Source organism: Heteronotia binoei, chromosome 1 (genome assembly GCF_032191835.1).
Source record: "Heteronotia binoei isolate CCM8104 ecotype False Entrance Well chromosome 1, APGP_CSIRO_Hbin_v1, whole genome shotgun sequence".
NCBI classification, from domain to species: domain Eukaryota; kingdom Metazoa; phylum Chordata; class Lepidosauria; order Squamata; family Gekkonidae; genus Heteronotia; species Heteronotia binoei.
Genome location: NC_083223.1, coordinates 266,497,922 through 266,520,435, shown reverse-complemented (window position 1 = coordinate 266,520,435; position 22,514 = coordinate 266,497,922). Strand labels below are relative to the sequence as shown.

At 47.8% G+C, this 22,514-nt stretch overlaps 2 protein-coding genes across 2 annotated transcripts in view; one reads left to right on the top strand and one right to left on the bottom strand.

The window, feature by feature from the left end:
* The window catches only part of DCST2 (DC-STAMP domain containing 2), a 50,177-nt gene extending 38,476 nt beyond the window's left edge, over window positions 1-11,701 (bottom strand). The window contains exons 1-6 of the mRNA XM_060253247.1: window positions 11,458-11,701; window positions 7,696-7,866; window positions 6,185-6,286; window positions 5,073-5,267; window positions 3,922-3,987; window positions 2,563-2,776 (exon numbers count right to left, since the gene is read on the bottom strand). Coding sequence (XP_060109230.1) covers window positions 2,563-2,776; window positions 3,922-3,987; window positions 5,073-5,267; window positions 6,185-6,286; window positions 7,696-7,866; window positions 11,458-11,701 — 992 coding nt within the window. The remainder of the gene's footprint in view (window positions 1-2,562; window positions 2,777-3,921; window positions 3,988-5,072; window positions 5,268-6,184; window positions 6,287-7,695; window positions 7,867-11,457) is intronic.
* A 1,757-nt stretch (window positions 11,702-13,458) lies between these two features.
* The window catches only part of DCST1 (DC-STAMP domain containing 1), a 51,346-nt gene continuing 42,290 nt past the window's right edge, over window positions 13,459-22,514 (top strand). The window contains exons 1-4 of the mRNA XM_060253138.1: window positions 13,459-13,525; window positions 14,757-14,882; window positions 17,575-17,649; window positions 18,396-18,524. Of these exons, the coding sequence (XP_060109121.1) occupies window positions 13,459-13,525; window positions 14,757-14,882; window positions 17,575-17,649; window positions 18,396-18,524 (397 nt within the window). The remainder of the gene's footprint in view (window positions 13,526-14,756; window positions 14,883-17,574; window positions 17,650-18,395; window positions 18,525-22,514) is intronic.

Genomic DNA, 22,514 nt, shown 5'->3' with positions numbered 1-22,514 from the left:
CGGACTTGATTGTGCGACTGAACAACAACAAATGCTGTTTTATAAAAATGCAGATGTATCGCCAGCTTAAGATGGTATGATTGCCGGCCGGACCAAAACCAGAAAGGTTACGTAGCAAATAATCATGTTTAGTCTTGTATGGTTGACGGGTCTGTTATGGCTTACAAAGGGCAGGCTCTGCAGATTATCGATATGTTGTTTATTTATTAAAGAACATTTGACTTTTAGGCTGTATTGATTTGGAAAAGCCAACTCGTTTTATATTTCTGTTTGCTCCTCAAACTTTTCTGAATTGGCTTGTTTTGTGTGGGGGCTGCAGGTTTATGACTCCCCGCCATTCACTTTTATCACAGGCTGGCCTAGTTTTACCAAGGGTGGCAGTTTTAACGTTTCATCTTGTGAGGAAGATGCAATTCAGCCAAGTTAAGTGCAGGGTTCTCCTTCTGAGTAACAAAAATGAAAAAAATGCATACTGGATGGGGGACGCACTTCTGGACAGCAGTGTGTGTGAACAAGATCTTGGGGTATGGGTAGATCATAAGCTAAATATGAGCAGTCAGTGTGATGCAGCAGCAACAAAGGCTAATACAGTCTTGGAGAGTATCAACAGAGGCGTAACATCCAATATACAAGATGTCCTAGCCCCACTGCACTCCACATTGATCTGGCCACATCTGGAGTGCTGTGCACAGTTCTGGAGGCCTCACTTCAAGAAGCATGTGGGCAGAACGGAGCAGGTGCAGAGGAGAGCAACGAGGATGATCAGGGGCCTGGAGACTAAGGACTGTCACTTAGAGGAGGACAGTTCCTGTTGGCAGCAGAGGAGAGGACTCACAGTAATGGGTTTAAATTAAGGGTGGGAAGGTACCAGCTGGATATTAGGAAAAAGTGTTTTACAGTAAGAGTAGTTCAGCAGTGGAATTGGCTTCTTAGTGAGATGGTGAGCTTTTCATCACTGGCAGTCTTCAAGCAGCAGCTGGACAAACACTTGTCAAGGATGCTCTAGGTCAGGGGTGTCAAATGTGCAGCCCGAGGGCCGGATTAGGCCCCCAGAGGGCTGCTATCAGGCCTGCAAGCAACTCACTGTCATCTGCTTCCTTTTCTCTCTCTTCCTTCCTTCTGCATCACAGCTCGCTTTGCCAGGCTTGCTCAGTTAACCTAGAGCACAAAGCCTCTATTTTCCCCACTGGCTGACCAGCACAAAAGCTCACAATGCCCAGCCATTTCATGTTTTCCCCTGAGTCTTAGGCTCAAAGCATTGACCATGGGATTTCTGTAATGAATGTCAATAAATAAAAGTAGGTTTTGAACTTACAGATACATACCTGAACAACACCTGAACAGCATACTCTGGGGGAGCTGTTTTTTTGAGGTAGAGGCACCAAATTTTCAGAATAGTATCTAGTCCCTCTCCCCAAAGTACCCCCCCCCCCAAGTTTCAAAACGATTGGACCAAGGGGTCCAATTCTATGAGCCCCAAAAGAAAGTGCCCGTATCCTTCATTATTTCCTATGGAAGGAAGGCATTTAAAAAGGTGTGCTGTCCCTTTAAATGTGATGGCCAGAACTCTCTTGGAGTTCAATTATGCTTGTCACAGCCTTGATCTTGGCTCCGCCCCCAATGTCTCCTGGCTCCATCCCCAAAGTCCCCAGATATTTCTTGAATTGGACTTGGCAACCCTATTTCCCCCCTGCTTGCAGCCCTCCCAGCCTGCACACGCAGCCAGCAACTGAGCCACTCTCTGCCCGACTTGCCTGGTGCAGCTGATGCTGGCGTCATCACCAAGTCTGCCTCTCTCTGCCTTTCCCCTGCAGCTTTGTCAAAAGGGCTTTGGAGAAGGGGCCTGCAGGCTGCAGAAGGGGCCGCAGGCGGCAGGGCGGACGCTCCAAACTCTGAGATAATTTGCGAGGGGGGGGGCAAGATTTTGACTGCCCAGGGGCCTCCACAGGGTTTCATCCAGCACTGACAAGACAGGAATGTTCCTTGAGTGAACAGTGACGCTATATAGGGTTGCCAAGTCCAGTTCAAGAAATATCTGGGAACTTTGGGGGTGGAGCCAGGAGACTTTGGGGGTGGAGCCAGGAGACATTGGGGGTGGAGCCAGGAACAAGGGTGTGACAAGCATAATTGAACTCCAAGGGAGTTCTGGCCATCACATTTAAAGGGGCAGCACACTTTTTTAAATGCCCTCCTTCCATAGGAAATAATGAAGGATAGGGGTACCTTCTTTTGGGGCTCATAACATTGGACCCCCTGGTCCAATCATTTTGAAACTTGGGGGGTATTTTGGGGGGAGGCACTAGATGCTATACTGAAAATTTGGTGTCTCTACCTCAAAAAACAGCCCCCCCAGAGCCCCCGATACCCGTGGATCAATTCCCTATTATTCCCTATGGGAATCATTCTCCATAGGGAATAATAGACGGGGGCTTCCCCCTCTGGCCAGCTGGCTGGGGGCAGGGGGAAGCCTGTAAAACCGGGGGATCCCCCGCTGGGACCTGGGGATTGGGAAGCCTAACGCTATAAGTTACGGCATTTCACTGCTCTTGCGTTTTGACTTACTTGACATAGATGTAAAGAATTACCAAAGTGGACATGTAGCCAAAGAGCCCCACGGCTTCCTTCACCGGCTGCAAGCGCAGCGAGACATCCTCCATGATGTCAAAGGCCACCTGGGAGAGGCTCTTGCTGGCGTTGACGGTCACGTCGTAATGGTGGAAGGTGGTGATGTTGAATTCGAACTCGCGGCGGATGCGGTTGAGCACTCTGGAGATGGCTGGGAGTAGGCAGGAGGATGAGAATCAGGGTGGGGGTGGGGCACTGCCCCAAACATAAACTTTGCATTTTGAAAGGTCACAGATCCAGGACCGCAAGACAGGGAACGTTTTTGAGAAAAATATAGAAGACCGTTCTGTTTGGCCGGGAGTTGTTAGAGTGAGATGGAATCTCCACGTGCAGTGACAGTCTATCTGTGGGCACAAGGTGCTGGGGACATACCGCAGAATGGATAAAAGGAAGTCCTTCTTCACCCAAAGGCTGATTAACACGTGGAATTCACTGCCAGAGGAGGTGGCGGCGGCTACAAGCATAGACAGCGTCAAGAGGGGATTGGATAAACGTTTTCGCACACAGCTTACCTCGCAGTCACAATCCTGTTCCCTCCGCAGCGTCCGGTCGGATTTTCCACCATCTGCGCCGGAGTTACAGGAAGTGCTGCGGCTTTTGTGTAGCAAACGTAAACCGCTAAAACCCAGTTTACGTTTGCTACGCAGAAGCTGCGGCACTTCCTGTAACTCCGGCGCAGATGGTGGGAAATCCTACCGGACGCTGCGGAGGGAACAGGATTGTGACTGCGAGGTAAGCTGTGTGTGAAAACGGTAATATAGAACAGATGTCCATCAGCGGCTATTAGCCACAGCATATTGTTGGAACTCTCTGTCTGGGGCAAGTGATGCTCTGTATTCTTGATGCTTGGGGGGTGGGAACAGTGGGAGAGCTTCTAGTGTCCTGGCCCCACTGATGGACCTCCTGATGGCACCTGGGATTTTTCGCCACTGCATGTACAGAGTGTTGGACTGGATGGGCCATTGGCCTGATCCAACATGGCTTCTCTTAGGAGTGTGTGGCTTAATATGCAAAGGGATTCCTGCTACAAAAAAAAGCCCTGCTTGTGGGTTTCCCCAAAAAATATTTGGGTGGCTGAGACTGAAAACAGGATCCACGGATTCAATGGATTTGGGTCTGATCCAGGAACGTGATATTCTTATTTCCATTTGGAGGAATTCAGGAATGTTGGGGGAGGGGGGGCTTGTTGGCTCATTCACAGATACGAGTCCGCCTCCCCATCCCATCCCCTCCCATACCACAGCCAGGTTCTCTGGCTTGAGGCCAGTGAGTGAGAAAGGACCCCAGAGCACTCACGAGCCCCGACGTTGCGGCGTAGGAAAGGCACGATATAGTGGGGGATGATGCAAAACACGAGGAGGACTGTGGGAAAGAAAGGCAGACCGTTAAAAGGGCAATGTCCCCACCCTCCCACCCCAGATGCAACCAGCAGCCTGTGTCTCACTGCATGTAAAGGTAATATCAAACTGGGAGGAATCGTGGAAAACGGCAACAGTGTGAAAATCTCCTTCCCCTAAAAAAGAGCCCTGTGGCGCAGAGTGTTAAAGCTGCAGTCCTGCAGTCCTAAGCTCTGCTCGCTACCTGATTTCGATCCCCGGCGGAAGCTGGGTTTTCAGGTAGCCGGCTCCAGGTTGACTCAGCTTTCCATCCTTCCGAGGTGGGTAAAATGAGTACCCAGCTTGCTGGGGGGGAAGTGTAGATGACTGGGGAAGGCAATGGCAAACCACCCCATAAAAAGTCTGCCGTGAAAACGTTGTGAGAGCAACGTCACCCCAGAGTCAGAAACGACTGGTGCTTGCACAGGGGACCTTTCCTTTCCTCCTCCCCCCAGATATGACCTTCCGGGATGCTATAAACCAGGGGTGGCCAAACTTACTTAACATAAGAGCTGCAAGACATAAATGTTAGAGGTAGGTAGGTAGGTAGGTAGGTAGGTAGGTAGGAAGGAAGGAAGGAAGGAAGGAAGGAAGGAAGGAAGGAAGGAAGGAAGGAAGGAAGGAAGGAAGGAAGGAAGGAAGGAAGACAAATAGATGGAGGAGGGGGAGGGGAAAAGAAAGCAACTTTAACTTTAAATGCATTCTGCAAGCTGCCGGCTGGCTTGGCTTGGACAAGTGATTTAAAGAGAGACATGCCTTCCCCAAGCTGGCTGACAGGGCAGTGGGGGCTTCAAGAGCTACGATATGTGTGTTAAAGAGCCACACGTGGCCCCCAAGCCACAGTTTGGTCACCCCTGCCCTGCTCTAGGAATTGCCAAGAACTCTGTGGTAAGAACCCCCTGTAAGTAGACAAGGTCTTGCTGTTTTCCTCCTAAATGCAAATTAAGCTGAAGAGTACAATGTTAGAGGGCGTGTATGTCAAGCTTGTCGGGGGCTGGCCTAGCAGCAGAGGTCAGGGGTCATGCCTAGCCACGGAACGGGCCACAAAACAGCCACCAGGGTTCCACTCACTGTTCGCCAGGCCGCAGAGGGGCTTGAAGAGCAGAACGATGTAGCAGAGGAAGTAAAGGAGAGGGATGGCCCGTTCACATTCGTCCTGGGCATTGTCAAAGATGCGAACGCACTTGCGATAGGGGGTGCCCAGCTCCCGGTTGCACACCTCGCCCAGGTTCAGGAGCCAGTACCAGACGTTCCGGAGGCAGTGAGCTGCAGGGCAAGGAAAGGAAGGAGAGGCAGGGCAAATAGATGGGTCGTAGATAGAGTTTCAAGTCCCGCCTGGTCACTGGCACAGGGTGAGGGGGTAGGGTTGCCAGATCCAGGTTAGGAAACTCCTGGAGATTTGGGAATGGACAATGTTAAAAGGGTTGAGCTACCTGAGGTGACTTTAGAATAGATCCTATGGCTATCTCTCATCTAGAATGTCTAGAATGGAGTTCCAAATAAATAAAGAACTGATGGAGCAGAGGTCCACCAGTGGCTTTTAGCCACAGTGTATTTTAGCCAGAATCACATAAGAAGTGGAGAAAGTGTGGTGTGGGCTTCTCCAGGGGTTAATGAGGGCTGCTGGGGGCGTGGCAAAGCCCCTGGTGATTGGCTGGCTGGCTGCCCGCTCTCCTAATCCAGAGGTTGTTATGCAGCTGCACTCACTACTCAATGGACAAGGTAGGTGGGGAGAAAGAGGGGGAACTGTCAGAAAGTTTCAGGAGCTGCTGTTGCTGAAGGGGAGGGACGGTGGCTCAGTGGTAGAGCATCTGCTTGGGAAGCAGAAGGTCCCAGGTTCAATCCCTGGCATCTCCAAAAAAGGGTCCAGGCAAATAGGTGTGAAAAACCTCAGCTTGAGACCCTGGAGAGCCGCTGCCAGTCTGAGAAGACAATACTGACTTTGATGGACCAAAGGTCTGATTCAGTATAAGGCAGCTTCATATGCTCAATCTGAGGCCTGCTTAAGTTCTTAGTTTTAAATCTGGCCACTGGCTCTGCATAATTTTTTAAGTTCCGCTCGCCCACTCAGTACCAAACCTTTGCTGCGTGGCTAGCCTAGCACAATCTGCTACATTGACTGAGATATACAAAATGGGTGTACAAAACCAGAGAATCCAACACTTCCCGCTCCCAGAAATTACCAACATGCCGCACAGAGTCCATGACAGACCGGAAAAGCTTTCGGACGCGGTCTCCAACCACTTTGGCCTTCTTGGCGATATCCTTGATTTTCTGTAACGCATCTGGGCAGAAACACGGGGCAGAGGGTAACAGGAACTTGGGTTTTAATAGGGAGTAGGAACTCGTTTTTGCGTCCACAGCCGAACTAAAGAATTCAGGAAGGCAAAGTAACCTAAAAAGGGTCCACTGGGCATGCGCAGAATGTTTTTCCATCCCTGTGGCGTAACCACGTGCTTGCAGCCTTATGTCTCCTCTTAGAGGGCTCGGACTTCCTGTCTGGCATGGGGCTCAAGGCCTGATCCGTGGATGGGTTTCTAGAGTGGGTTTTTTTAATGATTAGAGAGCAGCTGCAGGAGATACTGTTTCCGGTTAGGACTGCGCCATGCAAGAGACTATTTTTCAGTGGCTGCTCTTGAACCATTTCAAAGCGCCCCTTGAGGTCACCTCACGGATCTTCCAGCTTGTCCTCTAAGACAGCAGTTATGTCCTTTCCCTGTTACGATTCTGTAAAATTTGCAACTAGAACAAGAACTATTAGCAGCTAGTACCGGAAAGGCCATCATAGAAACACAGAAACAAAGAGCTGGATAAACATATGGAGCAGAGGTCCGTCAGTGGCTATTAGCTGCAGCGTATTGTTGGAACTCTCCGTCTGGGGCAAGTGATGCTCTGGATTCTTGGTGCTTGAGGGGGGGCAGCAGTGGGAGGGCTTCTTTGGGGGTGGAGCCAGGAGCAAGGATGTGACAAACATAAATGAACTCCAAAGGGAGTTCTGGTCACCACATTTAAAGGGACCACACACCTTTTAAATGCTTTCCCTCCATTGGAAAGAATGAAGGATAGGGGCACCTTCTTTGGGGGTTCATAGAACTGGACTCCCAATCCACTCTTTTTGAAACTTGGAGGGTATTTTGAGGAGAGGCACTGGATGCTATACTGCAAATTTGGTGCCTCTACCTCAAAAAGCACCCCCCCCCTTGAGCCCCAGATACCGTGGATCAATTCTCCATTATTCCCTATGGGAATCGGTCTCCCTAGGGAATCATGGAGTGCCCAGCAGACATTTCTCTCCCCCCACCCCCTTTTCTGATGACCCTGAAGCAGGGGGAGGGCCTCCAAACCGGGCGATTGGCTCTAGTGACTGGGCTAGTCACACATTCCGCCCAGCCTGCCTCACAGGATTGTGGGAGGATAAAACGGAGAAGAGGGGAATGATATAAGCCGCTTTGGGTTCCCATTGGGGAGAAAGGCCAGGTATGAATGAACCAAGCAAACAAACAAATAATATGCCCCTGCCCTGGGAGCTCGCTGGGTGCCCTTGGCCTAGTCACACCCTCACAGCCTAACCTCCCTCACAGGGTTGTCGTGAGGAGAAAATGGAGGAGAGGTGAATGACGTAAGCCGCCCACTGGGGGAAAAGATGGGGTGCAAATGAAGCAAAGAAGGAATTAAATAAAACCATCTGTCTCACTGAGCAGGGGCTGCCGGGCCCTCTGCAGCATCTCCGTGGTCTGGTTCAGAGCGAGCTCAGCGCCGCACGACACGGCCTCGGCAGACCGCGTGAAGTTCCGCACGATGTTGGCGAAGGGGCCCTGCATGGCCAGGCCGAAGGCCAAGACGAGCAGGATGGTTTTGGTCTCTCCTGCAAGGGACAGACAGTGACACTGTAGGGATGCCAGCCTCCAGGTGGGACCTGGGGATCCCCCAGAATGACACCTCATCTCCAGACAACAGAGCTCTGATGACTCCTATATATACAGACAGTGACACTGTAGGGATGCCAGCCTCCAGGTGGGACCTGGGGATCCCCCAGAATGACACCTCATCTCCAGACAACAGAGCACTGATGACTCATATATATATATATATGTATGTATATACCCTCTGGTCCAATCTTTTTGAAACTTGGGGGGGGGGGGTCTTTTGGGGAGAGGCATTGGATGCTATGCTGAAAGTTTGGTGCCTCTACCTCAAAAAACAGCCCCCTCCCTCAGAGCCCCAGATACCCCCGGATCAATTCTCCAATTGGACAACTGGAACTGGTTTTAGATATTGTTGTTTTAAATTACTGTATAATTTAAATGTTGTTTTAAACTTATCATATATTGTATAATTTTATTGAACTTGTTGTTAGCCGCCCTGAGCCTGCCTAGGCGGGGAGGGCGGGATATAAATAAATTTATTATTATTATTATTATTATTATTATTATTATTATTATTATTATTATTATTATTATTATTATTATTATTCCCTATGGGAATAAGTCTCCATAGGGAATAATAGTTCCCAGCAGACATTTCCCTCCCCTCTCCCCGCTTTCTGATGACCCTGAAGCGGGGGGAGGGCCTCCAAACTGAGGGATCCCCTGCCCCCACCTGGGGATTGGCAACCCTACCAGCTCTCTTGCCCAATGAAATCTTACTGTGAGCCAGAACCATGCTGCATTCCTAGGTCAGACTTGGAAGAACACAATGGTTTTCCTTCCTAATGAACAGAACACTCTGTGACCCTGTCCAGCACTAGAGTCTCTCTGTGTCTTGGTGTTTGTGAATTCTGAGTGCCAGAAATTGGATATAGAAGCTTTTGGGTTTTTTTTTTTAAGAAGAAGAAGAAGATATTGGATTTATATCCCGCCCTCCACTCCGAAGAGTCTCAGAGCGGCTCACAATCTCCTTTACCTTCCTCCCCCACCACAGACACCCTGTGAGGTGGGTGGGGCTGGAGAGGGCTCTCCCTGCAGCTGCCCTTTCAAGGACAACCTCTGCCAGACCCAAGGCCATGCTAGTAGCTGCAAGTGGAGGAGTGGGGAATCAAACCCGGTTCTCCCAGATAAGAGTCCGCACACTTAACCACTACACCAAACTGGCTCTCCAGTTTAAAGTTCAGAAGCATTTTCTTACTGATCATAACCCCCCCCCCCAAAAAAAAATACCCCCACATTTCTTTAAATAATAACTCCTTAATACGCCCTGTCGTGCTCAGGCCACCCAGCATAATGGAGCAGTTGTGTTGGACTAAGAGCTGGCAGGCCCAGGTTCGAACCCCCACTTTGTCATGTATGCTTGCTGGGTGGCTTTGGGCCAGTCACACACTCTCGGCCTAAGCAGCCTCACAGGGTTGTTGTGAGGATAAAATGGAAGGCGGCAGAATGATGTAAGCCATTTTGAGTCTGCACTGAAGAGGAAGGTGAGGTATAAATGAAACGATGATGATGATGATGATGATGATGATGATGATGATGATGATGATGATGATGATGATGATGTAACAAGCAGGGGATTTGTTACAGAATCATAGAGTCAGAAGGTACCTCAGGGTCATCTAGTCCAACCCCCTGCACAATGCAGAAAATTCACAAAGACCTCCCCTCAGGACTCCAGTAACCAGCGTTCCCTCTAAGCTGCAGAGTCTTGCGAGCAAATATTCTACTTTGTGAGCTACTGGTATTAAAGTGGTGAGCTACTGCATACATTATTGTGCTCTGGGGGTCCTCCTTCCTGAGCTAAGACAAAAAGGTGTGAGCTGGAGGCTAAAAATCTGTGAGCTAGCTCACACTAACTGAGCTTAGAGGGAACACTGCCAGCGACCCCTGCTCCGTGCCCAAAAGATGGCCCCAAACCCTCCAGGATCTCTGGGTGTGTAAGAAGGAGCCAGGAGACCTGAGCCCTGGCACAACCCTTCCTGCCCTCCTTCTTATGATCTGCCTAATTCACAGGATCTGCAAACCAAGAGGGACAAACACAGTGAGGTTAGGAACAGGAGAGAACCGTGTTCTACTAAAGAATAAATTAGTTATGTGAAGTCGTTTCTGAACAATGCTGAAACCCTTTGCAGGATACACTTCTGAAACCGAGATGCGATATATGCAGGATGTCTCATTACCTTCAGTGCTTAGCACTACACCGTTTATAATGTGCAACAAAGATTCTTGCAGTTTACAACACACATTTACATAAAGGCAATTGCCAATTTACAACTGAATGAAAGAGTCCACTCCGAACGAAGACTCCAGAAGGCGCAAAGTCCTGATAGATGTGCAAAAGCCTCTCCAAATCAGCGATGATGTTGCCAACGAAGTCAAGGTTACTTTGCAGAAAATTAAGGCAATGTCTTTATACGTGTAGCTGATATAAGGTGCAGCTGCTAACACGTTCCCTAGGTTTACAAAGCCGTGTTTCGGTGTCAGCCTTCATCTGATCATTCACTTCATATTATCTGGAACCAATGCTCACAGCAGCATAAGTGCAGTATAAGTGCAGTTAGTCAATTTCTGACTAACTGCACTTATACTGCTGCGAGCATTGGCCATGGCCAAACCCCTCTGCCTCTCACTCGCCTTGAAAGCCCTTGGCCATAAGTTGACAGTATTTACATACATGCAGATATTGTCAGATCTCAGGGTGAAGACTAGAAGAAGAAGAAGAAGATATTGGATTTATATCCCGCCCTCCACTCCGAAGAGTCTCAGAGCGGCTCACAATCGCCTTTACCTTCCCCCCCTCAACAGACACCCTGTGAGGTAGATGAAGATATTGGATTTATATCCCGCCCTCCACTCCGAAGAGTCTCAAAGCGGCTCACAATCTCCTTTCCCTTCCTCCCCCACAACAGACACCCTGTGAGGTGGGTGGGGCTGGAGAGGGCTCTCACAGCAGCTGCCCTTTCAAGGACAACCTCTGCCAGAGCTATGGCTGACCCAAGGCCATTCCAGCAGGTGCAAGTGGAGGAGTGGGGAATCGAACCCGGTTCTCCCAGATAAGAGTCCGCACACTTAACCGCTACACCAAACTGGCTCTCCAATCTAGAATGGGAGAGCACCAAGGAAGACTGTGTAGAGGAAGAAAGGCCATGACAAACCACTTCTGCTTCTTACATTCTTTGAAAATGCCTTGCCGGGGGTTTTGTAAGTCAGTTGTGACTGGATGGGACTCGTGTACGTACAGATCTCATCAGATCTCAGAAGAAAAGCAGCGTCGGTATTTGGAAGGGAGACCACCAAGGAAGGCTCTGCAGAGGACAGCAGCAAAGCCAAACTACCCTTGCTTCTCACTTGCTCCTTGCTGGGGATTGCCATAAATAAAACTGTGATCTGTTGAGTGGCTACATTCTGGGGACTTCCAAAACCAGGAAATCTTTTTAAAAATCCTGCTATGGCCCAGCCCCTGTTATGTTGAAGTCCACCTGCCTCCCCCTGCATTGGCTTTCGACACCCAGAGCCTGAGCGTCACTTACTTGAGAACATCTGGGGCAGCACGAGCAAGACGGTCACCCTCACTTTGTAGGAGAAGGCCATGCCGAAGCCGAGGCCGGCCGCCAGGCTGATAGTTGATACCAGACAGTACCAGATGTTGTAGCCCTGGACAAAAATGACCAACCCAGCATAGAGCGTGGCAGTGGTCATCCCCAGGGCGAAGCCGCCCAGGCTGCGCATCGTGGCGCGTCCCATGGTGTCTTCAGACAGCTGAGGGCCCGGCATTGTCTTTTTCTTTCTCTTCATTCTCAAGTGTTTCTGCAGCACGTCCTTTAGAAGAAGATATTGGATTTATATCCCTCCCTATACTCTGAATCTCAGTCTCAGAGCGGCTCGCAATCTCGTTTACCTTCCTCCCCCACCCCCGCAACAGACACCCTGTGAGGTGGGTGGGGCTGAGAGAGCTCTCCCAGAAGCTGCCCTTTCAAAGACAGACTCTCAGAGTGTCTTACAATCTCCTTTATCTTCTTCTCCCACAACAGACACCCTGTGAGGTGGGTGGGGCTGAGAGAGTTCTCCCAGATGCTGCCCTTTCAAAGACAGACTCTCAGAGCGTCTTACTATCTCCTTTATCTTCTTCTCCCACAACAGACACGCTGTTAGGTGGGTGGGGCTGAGAGAGCTCTCCCAGATGCTGCCCTTTCAAAGACAGACTCTCAGAGCGTCTTACAATCTCCTTTAACTTCTTCTCCCACAACAGACACCCTGTGAGGTGGGTGGAGCTGAGAGAGCTCTCCCAGAAGCTGCCCTTTCAAAGACAGACTCTCAGAGCGTCTTACAATCTTTTCTCTTCTGCTCCCACAACAGACACCCTGTGAGGTGGGTGGGGCTGAGAGAGCTCTCCCAGAAGCTGCCCTTTCAAGGATAGCTCTGCGAGAGCTATGGCTGACCCAAGGCCATTCCAGCAGCTGCAAGTGGAGGAGTGGGGAATCAAACCCGGTTCTCCCGGATAAGAGTCTGCGCACTTAACCACGACACCAAACTGGCTCTCTACCTGCTAAGTGGAGATACTGGACAGAAGGCCCAGGGTTACGGCTGCTTGGCCTCTACCCCAGAAAGCAGCTCAGGGGCTGTAGGAAAGAGCGTGGGTTCAAAATCAAGGGTGGCTCCCAGAGTTCGGAAATGTTGGTGTGCTAAGGGCTAAGCGAAGAGCTGCACTTCAAAAACCCATGAGTATGGGGGAGTTATTGGGGGGGGGGGGATTTCAGGGAATAGTTTTTAGTCGGTTTGTTTCCTCGGTCCTTTCAAAATGGGGGATTTAAAAAACCAGTAAAATCCAGTTTTTGCTAAGCCCCGCCCAGATTCCGACATGACCACCCTCGGCCACACCCAGATTCTATCCGCCTTTGACCCACCAGTATCTTTCTGATCCAGCCGAGCAGCTGAGTTGGTCTGAAGCAGTGGAACAAAGTTTGAATTCCGTGGCACCTTTAAGACCAACATAGTTTCATTCAATGTATAAACCAAGGGTGGCCAAACTGCAGCTCGGGAGCCACATGTGACTCTTTCACACATATTGTGTGGGTCACGAAGCCCCACAATTCACAACTGCACCCACCTTCCAGAGTCAGTTCCAAAAGTGCCCACAAGCTGAAAAAGGTGGGGGGGGCACTGTAGAATGTGGATTGTGATGTCACAGAAGCCTAATTCATTGTGAAGTGGTTGTCCTGTGTGGAGGCTGTACCACTTCAGATTGCAGGAAGGGGACTCAGGTGAAAGGGGAAAATCATCTCTGCAAGAAAACCCTGCCATGTAGAAAGCTAGCACATCAGTGACAATGCCAAGTGAAAACATTTTTCTCTGATGAAATAGTTTTCTATGTGCGGGGGAACTGGTTTGTATGGAGGTGCATGCAATCGGGCGCACTGCCTCCCTGCAGTCTGAGGTGGCAGGGCCTCACCATGGGTTTACAGCCTCAATAAAAACTAGGCCAATAAGGTTCCGACCCAGGCCTGGGCTGTTGTTCAAAGTAGCAGGGGGAAATGGGGCACCACAAAGGGAAGTATCACAGGGTCAGGAAAGGCCTCTGGCAAAAGCCCCCCAATACTTGTGAGTCTCCCCCTTCCACTGAAGCTTCAAAAGGAGAGCAAACTCTGTGTGTGGGACACGGTTGCCAGCTCTGGGTTGGGAAATAACTGGAGAGGAAGGAAGGAAGGAAGGAAGGAAGGAAGGAAGGAAGGAAGGAAGGAAGGAAGGAAGGAAGGAAGGAAGGAAGGAAGGAAGGAAGGAAGGAAGATATATGAGGGAGGGAGAGGTGAAAAAAAGCATCTTTAAATGCATTCTTCAAGCCACTGGCTGACTTGGCTTGAAGAAGTGATTTACAGGGAGACATGCCAGCCAATGTGGCAGTGGGGGTTTCAAGAGCCACACAATATGTGCGAAAAAGCCACAGTTTGGCCACCCCGGGGGGAAAGACCTTGGCCTCTCTGCCCTATGTTGGCTCAGGATGCTGGACTAGAAATCAGAGATGTGAAGGCCTGGAAAAAAACTGGAAAAATTTGGGGGGGAAAAGTTTTTTTTTCCTGAAGCCTTTTTTGTTTTGTTTTTTTCTGGAAAAATTGAAAAAACGTGGGGGGGGGAAGGGAAAAATTGACTATGGAATGTTTTATTTTAACATGATGAATAAAATATTTTAAGACAAGGTGTTCAAATATTTTCCAAATAATTTCTAAAAAATATGTATGGTATCCGATTATTCTCTGTACACTGAGGACAAGTCCTACACTCCCTTCTATACACTTCCCATCGCTTCAATTCTTTTTGTGAGAATGAGTTTTTTATTTTTATTTAATACTGCAGAGAGGAAATATTAATAGTCGTTACTTCTGGATTTTTAAAAATGGTTTTGCGGAGGTTTTTTTTTGTCTGTTCCACATAAACTAGTAAACAGTTCAGGAAATTGTTGCTCCATTTGTTACAATTACAAATAAATATTTAAAAAAGTAAATTTTGTTTGTAATAATCGTTTAGATACACTATTTTTAATATGCTAGTTGTGATAATTTCATGCCAAGTAAAATTGTCCATAGTCATATTTTCTGTTCCTAAAGCAACAGAATGACTTTCAATCTGGAAAAGAAAAAAGAAGTGCTAACGCACTTTTTTTTTTCAATTTTTCCAAAAAATTCCAATTTTTTTCCAGGGAAAAAAACCCTCCGAGCTTCAAAATTTCCGGAAATTTTACATCTCTACTAGAGAGACCACAGGTCTGATCCAGCAGGGCTCCTCTTGTGCTCTTGTCAGAGGTACCCATGTTGTTAAGCCTTTTGCCTCTTTGCAGCTCTCAAACACTTCCTCGGCTTCCTTCTCCCTCGCTTCTGCACCCGTTACCTCTGGAGCCAGCCGGAGGAATTCAGACTCTCCAAGTTCTTCCTGGGCGCTGGACTCGGAAGCCTATTTGCTCTAGGTGAGCTGACTTTGCGCTGGAGCGACAGGGAGGAGAACGTGGGCCAGAATGTGGGAAGACCCTGTGGTCGAAAAGGGGTCTAAGGTGGATGATGATGTCTTTTTAATTTAGCCCTCGTGAAAAATGATAATAAAAATATCTATGGTCCTTGGGCATAAGCTGGAAAGAGAGAAGGGAAACCTGTGCTTGAAGCCTGAAAAGACCAACGGCAAGCAAGGAAGGGTTTTCAGATCTGAATTGTTTCAACTGTGAATTGTTTTAATTTGTCTCAATGGTTTAAAACCACGCCGAGAGCTGTTGTTGCTGAAAGGCAGTCTAGTAGTAATTTACCCCCTCTCTCATTCCTTGCTTGTCTGTTTTTTGCTGGTTTTTCTGGTTGTTTTACTGTTGATTTTGCAACCAGGGGTTTGTTCCTTGCCTCCTACTGGCCTCCTGTGTGCTGGTTTATCATTTAACTAGTGGGAACCACCATGGTAGCCCATGCACTGAAACCATGAGATACCAGTCTTTGCATTCCATGACTGTTTATTAATTAGAACAGGGTGACCAAACTGCAGCTAGGGCAGGGGTGGCAAACGGTAGCTCTCCAGATGTTTTTTGCCTACAACTCCCATCAGCCCCAGCTGCTGGCTGGGGCTGATGGGAGTTGTAGGCAAAAAACATCTGGAGAGCTACCGTTGGCCATCCCTGAGCTAGGGAACCGCATGTGGCTGTTTCACACACATTGTGTGCCTCTTGAAGCCCTCACCGCCCCGTCGGCTGGCTTGGAGAAGGCATTTGTCTCTTTAAATCACTTCGCCGAGCCAGCTGGCAGTTTGGAGAATGCATTCAAAGTTAAAGCTTCTTTCTTTCCACTTCCCCCTTCCCTCCCCTCCTCATTTTCTGCCTAACACCTTACCTGTTGTGGTCAATACTCCCTCTAAGCTGCAGAGTCTTGTGAGCAAAAATTCTGCTTTGTGAGCTACTGGCATTAAAGTTGGGAGCTACTGCATCAATCAGTTTGCTCTGGGGCCATTCTTCTGAGCCAAGATGTAATGTACTGAGTGACGAGACGTGTTGTAGGCAACATACTTTACTGGCGAGTACATCACAAGGGAAGGACACGCGGGCCGGGTCCCGATTATATACATACCCCGGAACAACCCTCCGTCTGTCCAGGTCCAATCCTGGCCAGTTAAACTTCCCGCCACAGGTCTTGATTGGCGGAGTGTATTAGCGAGCTATATCCGGGGACCCGTGGGTTTCCACTGGTCTCCTCTGTAGCATTCGCTGTGTTGTAACATTAAGACTGAAATGCAAGACATATAGGGTTGCCAATCCCCAGGTGGGGGCAGGGGATCCCCCGGTTTGGAGGCCCTCTCCCCGCTTCAGGGTCATCAGAAAGAGGGGGGAGGGGAGGGAAATGTCTGCTGGGAACTCTGTTATTCCCTATGGAGACTTATTCCCACAGAAAATAATAGAGAATTGATCCACGGATATCTGAGGCCCTGTTTTTTGAGGTAGAGGCACCAAAGTTTCAGTATAGTCTCCAGTGGCTCTCCCCAAAATGCTCCCTAAGTTTCAAAAAGATTGGATTAGGGGGTCCAATTCTATGAGCCCCCAAAGAAGGTGCCCCTATCCTTCATTATTTCCTATGGAAGGAAGGCATTTAAAAGATGGGCAGTCCCTTGAAATGTGAGGACCAGAACTCCCTTTGGAGTTCAATTATGCTTGTCACAGCCTTGCTCCTGGCCCCACCCCCAAAGTCTCCTGGCCCCACCCCCAAAGTCTCCTGGCTTCACCCCCAAAGTCCCCAGATATTTCATGAATTGGACTTGGCAACCCTAAAGACATAACACAAGACAACTACAAAAAAAGCCCGATATGGCCTGGGGCCTGCCTACCTTCAGGACCGCCTCTCCCCATACGTTCCCCAGAGAGCGCTTCGTTTGGGGTCCCAAAACCTTCTTAGCATCCCCAGACCGAAAGAGGCTTGACCGTCCATCACCAGAACCAGAGTGTTTTCAGTAATGGCCGCCGCTTTGTGGAATGCCCTCCCTGAAAACACCAGGGCCCAGCGGGACCTGCCAAAGTTCCGCAGGGCCTGTAAAACCGAATTATTTAAACTCACCTTTAGAGGCTGAAGGGAGGTAGCTATTACTCCACGGCACTGATAATCCCCCTGAATCGTTGTAACTGAAGCAAGAACATTCAGAGTAATTAGAAACACGCATCTTGGTTTTAATGATTGTAAACTGTACTGGTTGATCTTATTGTGTAATCCAGGGGTGGCCAACGGTAGCTCTCCGGATGTTTTTTGCCTACAACTCCCATCAGCCCCAGCCATTGGCCATGCTGGCTGGGGCTGATGGGAGTTGTAGGCGAAAAAACAACTGGAGAGCCACTGTTGGCCACCCCTGGTGTAATCTCTTTTTAATGTTGTATGTGGTTTAATTTGCTGTTCTTCGCCGCCTTGAGCCCACCAGGGGAGGGCGGGATATAAATCTGATAAAAGAAATAAATGTGTGAGCCGGAGGCTAAAAAACGGTGAGCTAGCTCACCCTAGCGCAGGACACTGGCCACGGTGCACAGTGAGGAAGTCAGTTGGTCCGTGGTTGGTTTGGTATAAGCCACCTTTGTCTGTTGCTATGAATAGGGAAGTATAGGTTTAGCAGTCCATTTGCAATATGCATTCTGGTTTTTTCATTCCCAGCTCTCTCTTGCATCCTGATTTTCCCAATGAGCATCACTGAGGACCACAAGATCCAGCTGATGTACGGCACGGCCGGTGAGAATGGGGTCACGGGTGTTGAGCTCATTTGTTATGAGGGCCGGATCTAACATAAATGAGACCTTGTCAGGGCAAACCATGTCAGGCCAGGCCACATATGTATCTATTTAAGATTAGGTAGCAGAGATATAAACTTTATAAAGACACAGACAAATACAAAGGGGTTTTTTAAAACTTAAAACATGTTTAAAACATTAGCACTCATTGGTCTTAAAAGTGCTTTCTTTGTACTGCCTCTATAGGATCCAGGGAACTTGGCGAAGGAAGCTCTGACCCTTTCCTTCCTTCCCCAGGGGACCAAGAGGGCGAGGAGTCTCAGCCAATAGAAGGAAGAGAGGCTTGGCTCAGTAGCTCTGCTGTGCGATTGAGAGAGCCTGGCAAAATAAGCTCCGTCTCCCCCCCCTTCCTACCCAAGGGAGGAGCCTCAGCCAATGGAGAAAACAGAGGCTTTGCTCTGTAGCTCCTGTGCGATTGAGCAAGCCTTGCAAAGCAAGCTGTGATGCAGAAGGGAGCAAGAGGGAGGGAGAAGGAAGCAGATGACAGCCAGTGGCTCAGGAGCCTGATTCGGCCCCGGGCTGCATGTTTGACACCCCTGGTCAAGAGGGAGGCAGGGATGGGGGAGGCCCTGGGAGGGCTGGCTAGAGAAGTCGGCGGTGGGCTAAAAAAGCAAAAGGGAGGCTGGCGAAGGAAGGAAGCAAAGGCCCAGCAGCCTCCCTCCAGTTCTGACCGCCTCCTCCTTCTAGGTGTGGGTGCTCTTGGATGGGGCACCTCCCCGCACTTCCGCTGCACCAGCCTCCTGGTAGTCCCCAAGTTCATGGGCAAGGAGGGACGGCTCTACGTGCTCACCTATGTGCTGGCCAGCATCTATGATGGTAAGAGAAAACACCCATTCTAGAGCAGGGGTGGCCAACAGTAGCTCTCCAGATGTTTTTTGCCTACAACTCCCATCAGCCCCAGCCATTGGCCATCCTGGCTGGAGCTGATGGGAGTTGTAGGCAAAAAAATATCTGGAGAGCTACTGTTGGCCACCCCTGTCTAGAGGATGACCTCCTTTCTCTCTCATTTTTACAGCTCCCATGTGGACCCAAGGTATAATCCTTTCACGGTGCCACTCTGGTAGCATGCCTGCGTCTCCCCGCACCCCCACCCCCGGGCGACAAACCTTGCATGTTATTAAAAAAAAATGCAATTTCGATAACCTGCACCAGCCTCCAGGTGGGCAACCAAAAAACCTCTCAGGTTATTGCACCTTTAAGACCAACTTGGTTTTATTCAGAAGGTAAGCTTTCGTGTGCTCTAAGCACACTTCATCGGACAAGAAATCCGGCACAGTGAGCAAAGCCACACAGAGCTGGCAGGCCGTGGCTCAGAATGCAAAATGGTACAGATTTAAGATCCAATGACAGAATAGTAAAATTATCTGGTAGGCAGTGGTTTAGAATGCAAAATGGTACAGATTTAAGATCCAATGAAAGAATAGTAAAATTATCTGGTAGGCAATGGTTTAGAATGCAAAAAGATCCAATGACAAAATAGTAAAATTATCTGGTAGGCAGTGGTTTAGAATGTAAAATGGTACAAATATAAAATCCAATGACAGAATAGTAAAATTATCTGGTAGGCAGTGGTTTAGAATGTAAAATGGTACGAATACAAAATCCAATGACAGAATAGTAAAATTATCTGGTAGGCAGTGGTTTAGAATGTAAAATGGTACGAATACAAAATCCAATGACAGAATAGTAAAATTATCTGGTAGGCAGTGGTTTAGAATGCAAAATGGTACAGATTTAAGATCCAATGAAAGAATAGTAAAATTATCTGGTAGGCAATGGTTTAGAATGCAAAAAGATCCAATGACAAAATAGTAAAATTATCTGGTAGGCAGTGGTTTAGAATGTAAAAGGGTACAAATATAAAATCCAATGACAGAATAGTAAAATTATCTGGTAGGCAGTGGTTTAGAATGCAAAATGGTACAGATTTAAGATCCAATGACAGAATAGTAAAATTATCTGGTAGGCAGTGGTTTAGAATGCAAAAAGATCCAATGACAAAATAGTAAAATTATCTGGTAGGCAGTGGTTTAGAATGTAAAATGGTACGAATACAAAATCCAATGACAGAATAGTAAAATTATCTGGTAGGCAGTGGTTTAGAATGTAAAATGGTACGAATACAAAATCCAATGACAGAATAGTAAAATTATCTGGTAGGCAGTGGTTTAGAATGCAAAATGGTACAGATTTAAGATCCAATGAAAGAATAGTAAAATTATCTGGTAGGCAATGGTTTAGAATGCAAAAAGATCCAATGACAAAATAGTAAAATTATCTGGTAGGCAGTGGTTTAGAATGTAAAAGGGTACAAATATAAAATCCAATGACAGAATAGTAAAATTATCTGGTAGGCAGTGGTTTAGAATGCAAAATGGTACAGATTTAAGATCCAATGACAGAATAGTAAAATTATCTGGTAGGCAATGGTTTAGAATGCAAAAAGATCCAATGACAAAATAGTAAAATTATCTGGTAGGCAGTGGTTTAGAATGTAAAAGGGTACAAATACAAAATCCAATGACAGAATAGTAAAATTATCTGGTAGGCAGTAGTTTAGAATGCAAAATGGTACAGATTTAAGATCCAATGACAGAATAGTAAAATTATCTGGTAGGCGATGGTTTAGAATGCAAAAAGATCCAATGACAAAATAGTAAAATTATCTGGTAGGCAGTGGTTTAGAATGTAAAAGGGTACAAATATAAAATCCAATGACAGAATAGTAAAATTATCTGGTAGGCAGTGGTTTAGAATGCAAAATGGTACAGATTTAAGATCCAATGAAAGAATAGTAAAATTATCTGGTAGGCAGTGGTTTAGAATGTAAAATGGTACAAATATAAAATCCAATGACAGAATAGTAAAATTAACAAATTGAGCAAACCCTTGATCTGAGTAGCAGGAGCATGCAAAAGCAACAGAGAACTTTATTACCTTTTATGGCTATCCAGACCAAATGGCCAAGCCAAACTGCTGTATCACGTGACCACAGCCAGTTTACACTCTTAAACAAACTGCATGTATTTCAGCCCACAATACCTGACACCCTCGTCTGATGAAGTGTGCTTAGAGAACACACGAAAGCTTACGTTCTCAATAAAACTTGGTTGGTCTTAACGGTGCAACTTGACTCCTGCTTTGTTCAAACAAAACAGTAGTATGTCAAAATGTGAGAGTGTCTGTTAATGACTCTATTGTTATAAACCTGGGCCAAAAAACCTCACTGTGCCGGATTCCTCGTCTGATTAAGTATGCTTAGAGCACACAAAAGCTTATGTTCTGAATAAAACTAGGAAAGGAAAGGAAAGGTCTCCTGTGCAAGCACCAGTCGTTTCCGACTTTGGGGCGACATTGCTTTCACAACGTTTTCACGGCAGACTTTTTACGGGGTGGTTTGCCATTGCCTTCCCCAGTCATCTACACTTTCCCCCCAGCAAGCTGGGTACTCATTTTACCGACCTCGAACGGATGGAAGGCTGAGTCAACCTCGAGCCGGCTACCTGAAAAACCCAGCTTCCACCGAGGATCGAACTCCGGTTTGACTCTGATTTTGTTCTACTACGTCAGACCAACACGGCTGCCTACTTGGATCTCTCAGGTTATGCGATCCAAATTACTAGGCTATATTGTCCATTCTTTATAGCAAAATGTTTAATCAGTAACAAAGTCTCACATAAACAAGGTTCACAGTAGAACAAATGTGTCTTCACTGCTCTTTACACAGAAGTTAATCTGGTACTCTATTATTGAATTTCCAAGGTGCCCAAAGGTGTATGATTCTATAGCCAGCAAAAAAGTTTAGTAAATCCCAAACTTGATGAAAGCAGTGAATGAAACAGAAACTATAACAATCCTGTCATGGACTACTGTTCATGGGATTTGAAGACCCATTTGTTCTACTGCGTTTATGTGAGACTTTTGTTACTGATTAAACGTTTTGCTATATAGAATGGACGATATAGCCTAGTAATTTGGATCTCATAACCTGAGAGCTTTTTTGGTTGCCTGTCGTTCATGTGATCTCTCTTATTGTTTGTGAACCGCCAGGTGCGGTCTGGCAATCTCCTGGATTTACAACAGATCTCCAAACGGCAGAGATCAGTTCCCCTGGAGAAAATGGCTGCTCTGGAGGGCGGGTTCTATCAAACGGTACCCTGCTACGGTTCACAAACTCCGCCCTTCCCCGACTCCACCCCCACCTTCCCAGGACTTTCCAAACCTAGCGTTGGCAAGCCAAGTCTCGAAGAAGGAGGAGGAGGAGGAGAGATTGGATTTATGCCCCACCCTTCGCTAGCCAAAGGAGTCTCAGAGCAGCTTACAAATCTCCTTCCCCTTCCTGCAACAGACACTCTGTGAGGCAGGAGGGGCTGAAAGAGTTCTGACAGAAACTGCTCTTGAGCAGAACAGCCCTGAGAGAACTTGTGGTTGACCCAAGGTCACATCAGGAAGTGTATGTGGAAGAGTGGGGAATCAAACCGGGTTCTCCCAGATAAGAGTCCGCACACTTAACCACTGTACCAAACTGGAGAGTGGGTGAAGAGTGGGGTTGCCAGCTCTGGGTTGAGAAATACCTGGAAATTTGGGGGGTGAAGCCTTGGAAAGGCAGGTTTTGGGGAGGGACCTCAGTAGGGTAATACCATTCAGTCCCTCTTCGAAGGCAGCCATTTTCCCCAGAGCAACTGAGTTCTGTAGCTTGGAGTTCAGTTGTGATACTGGGGGATCTCAAGCCACTACCTGGAGATTGGCAACCCTAGGTCAGAGGGATGAGTCATCGTTTCTCCAATAGAAACCGCTTCCCTCTCC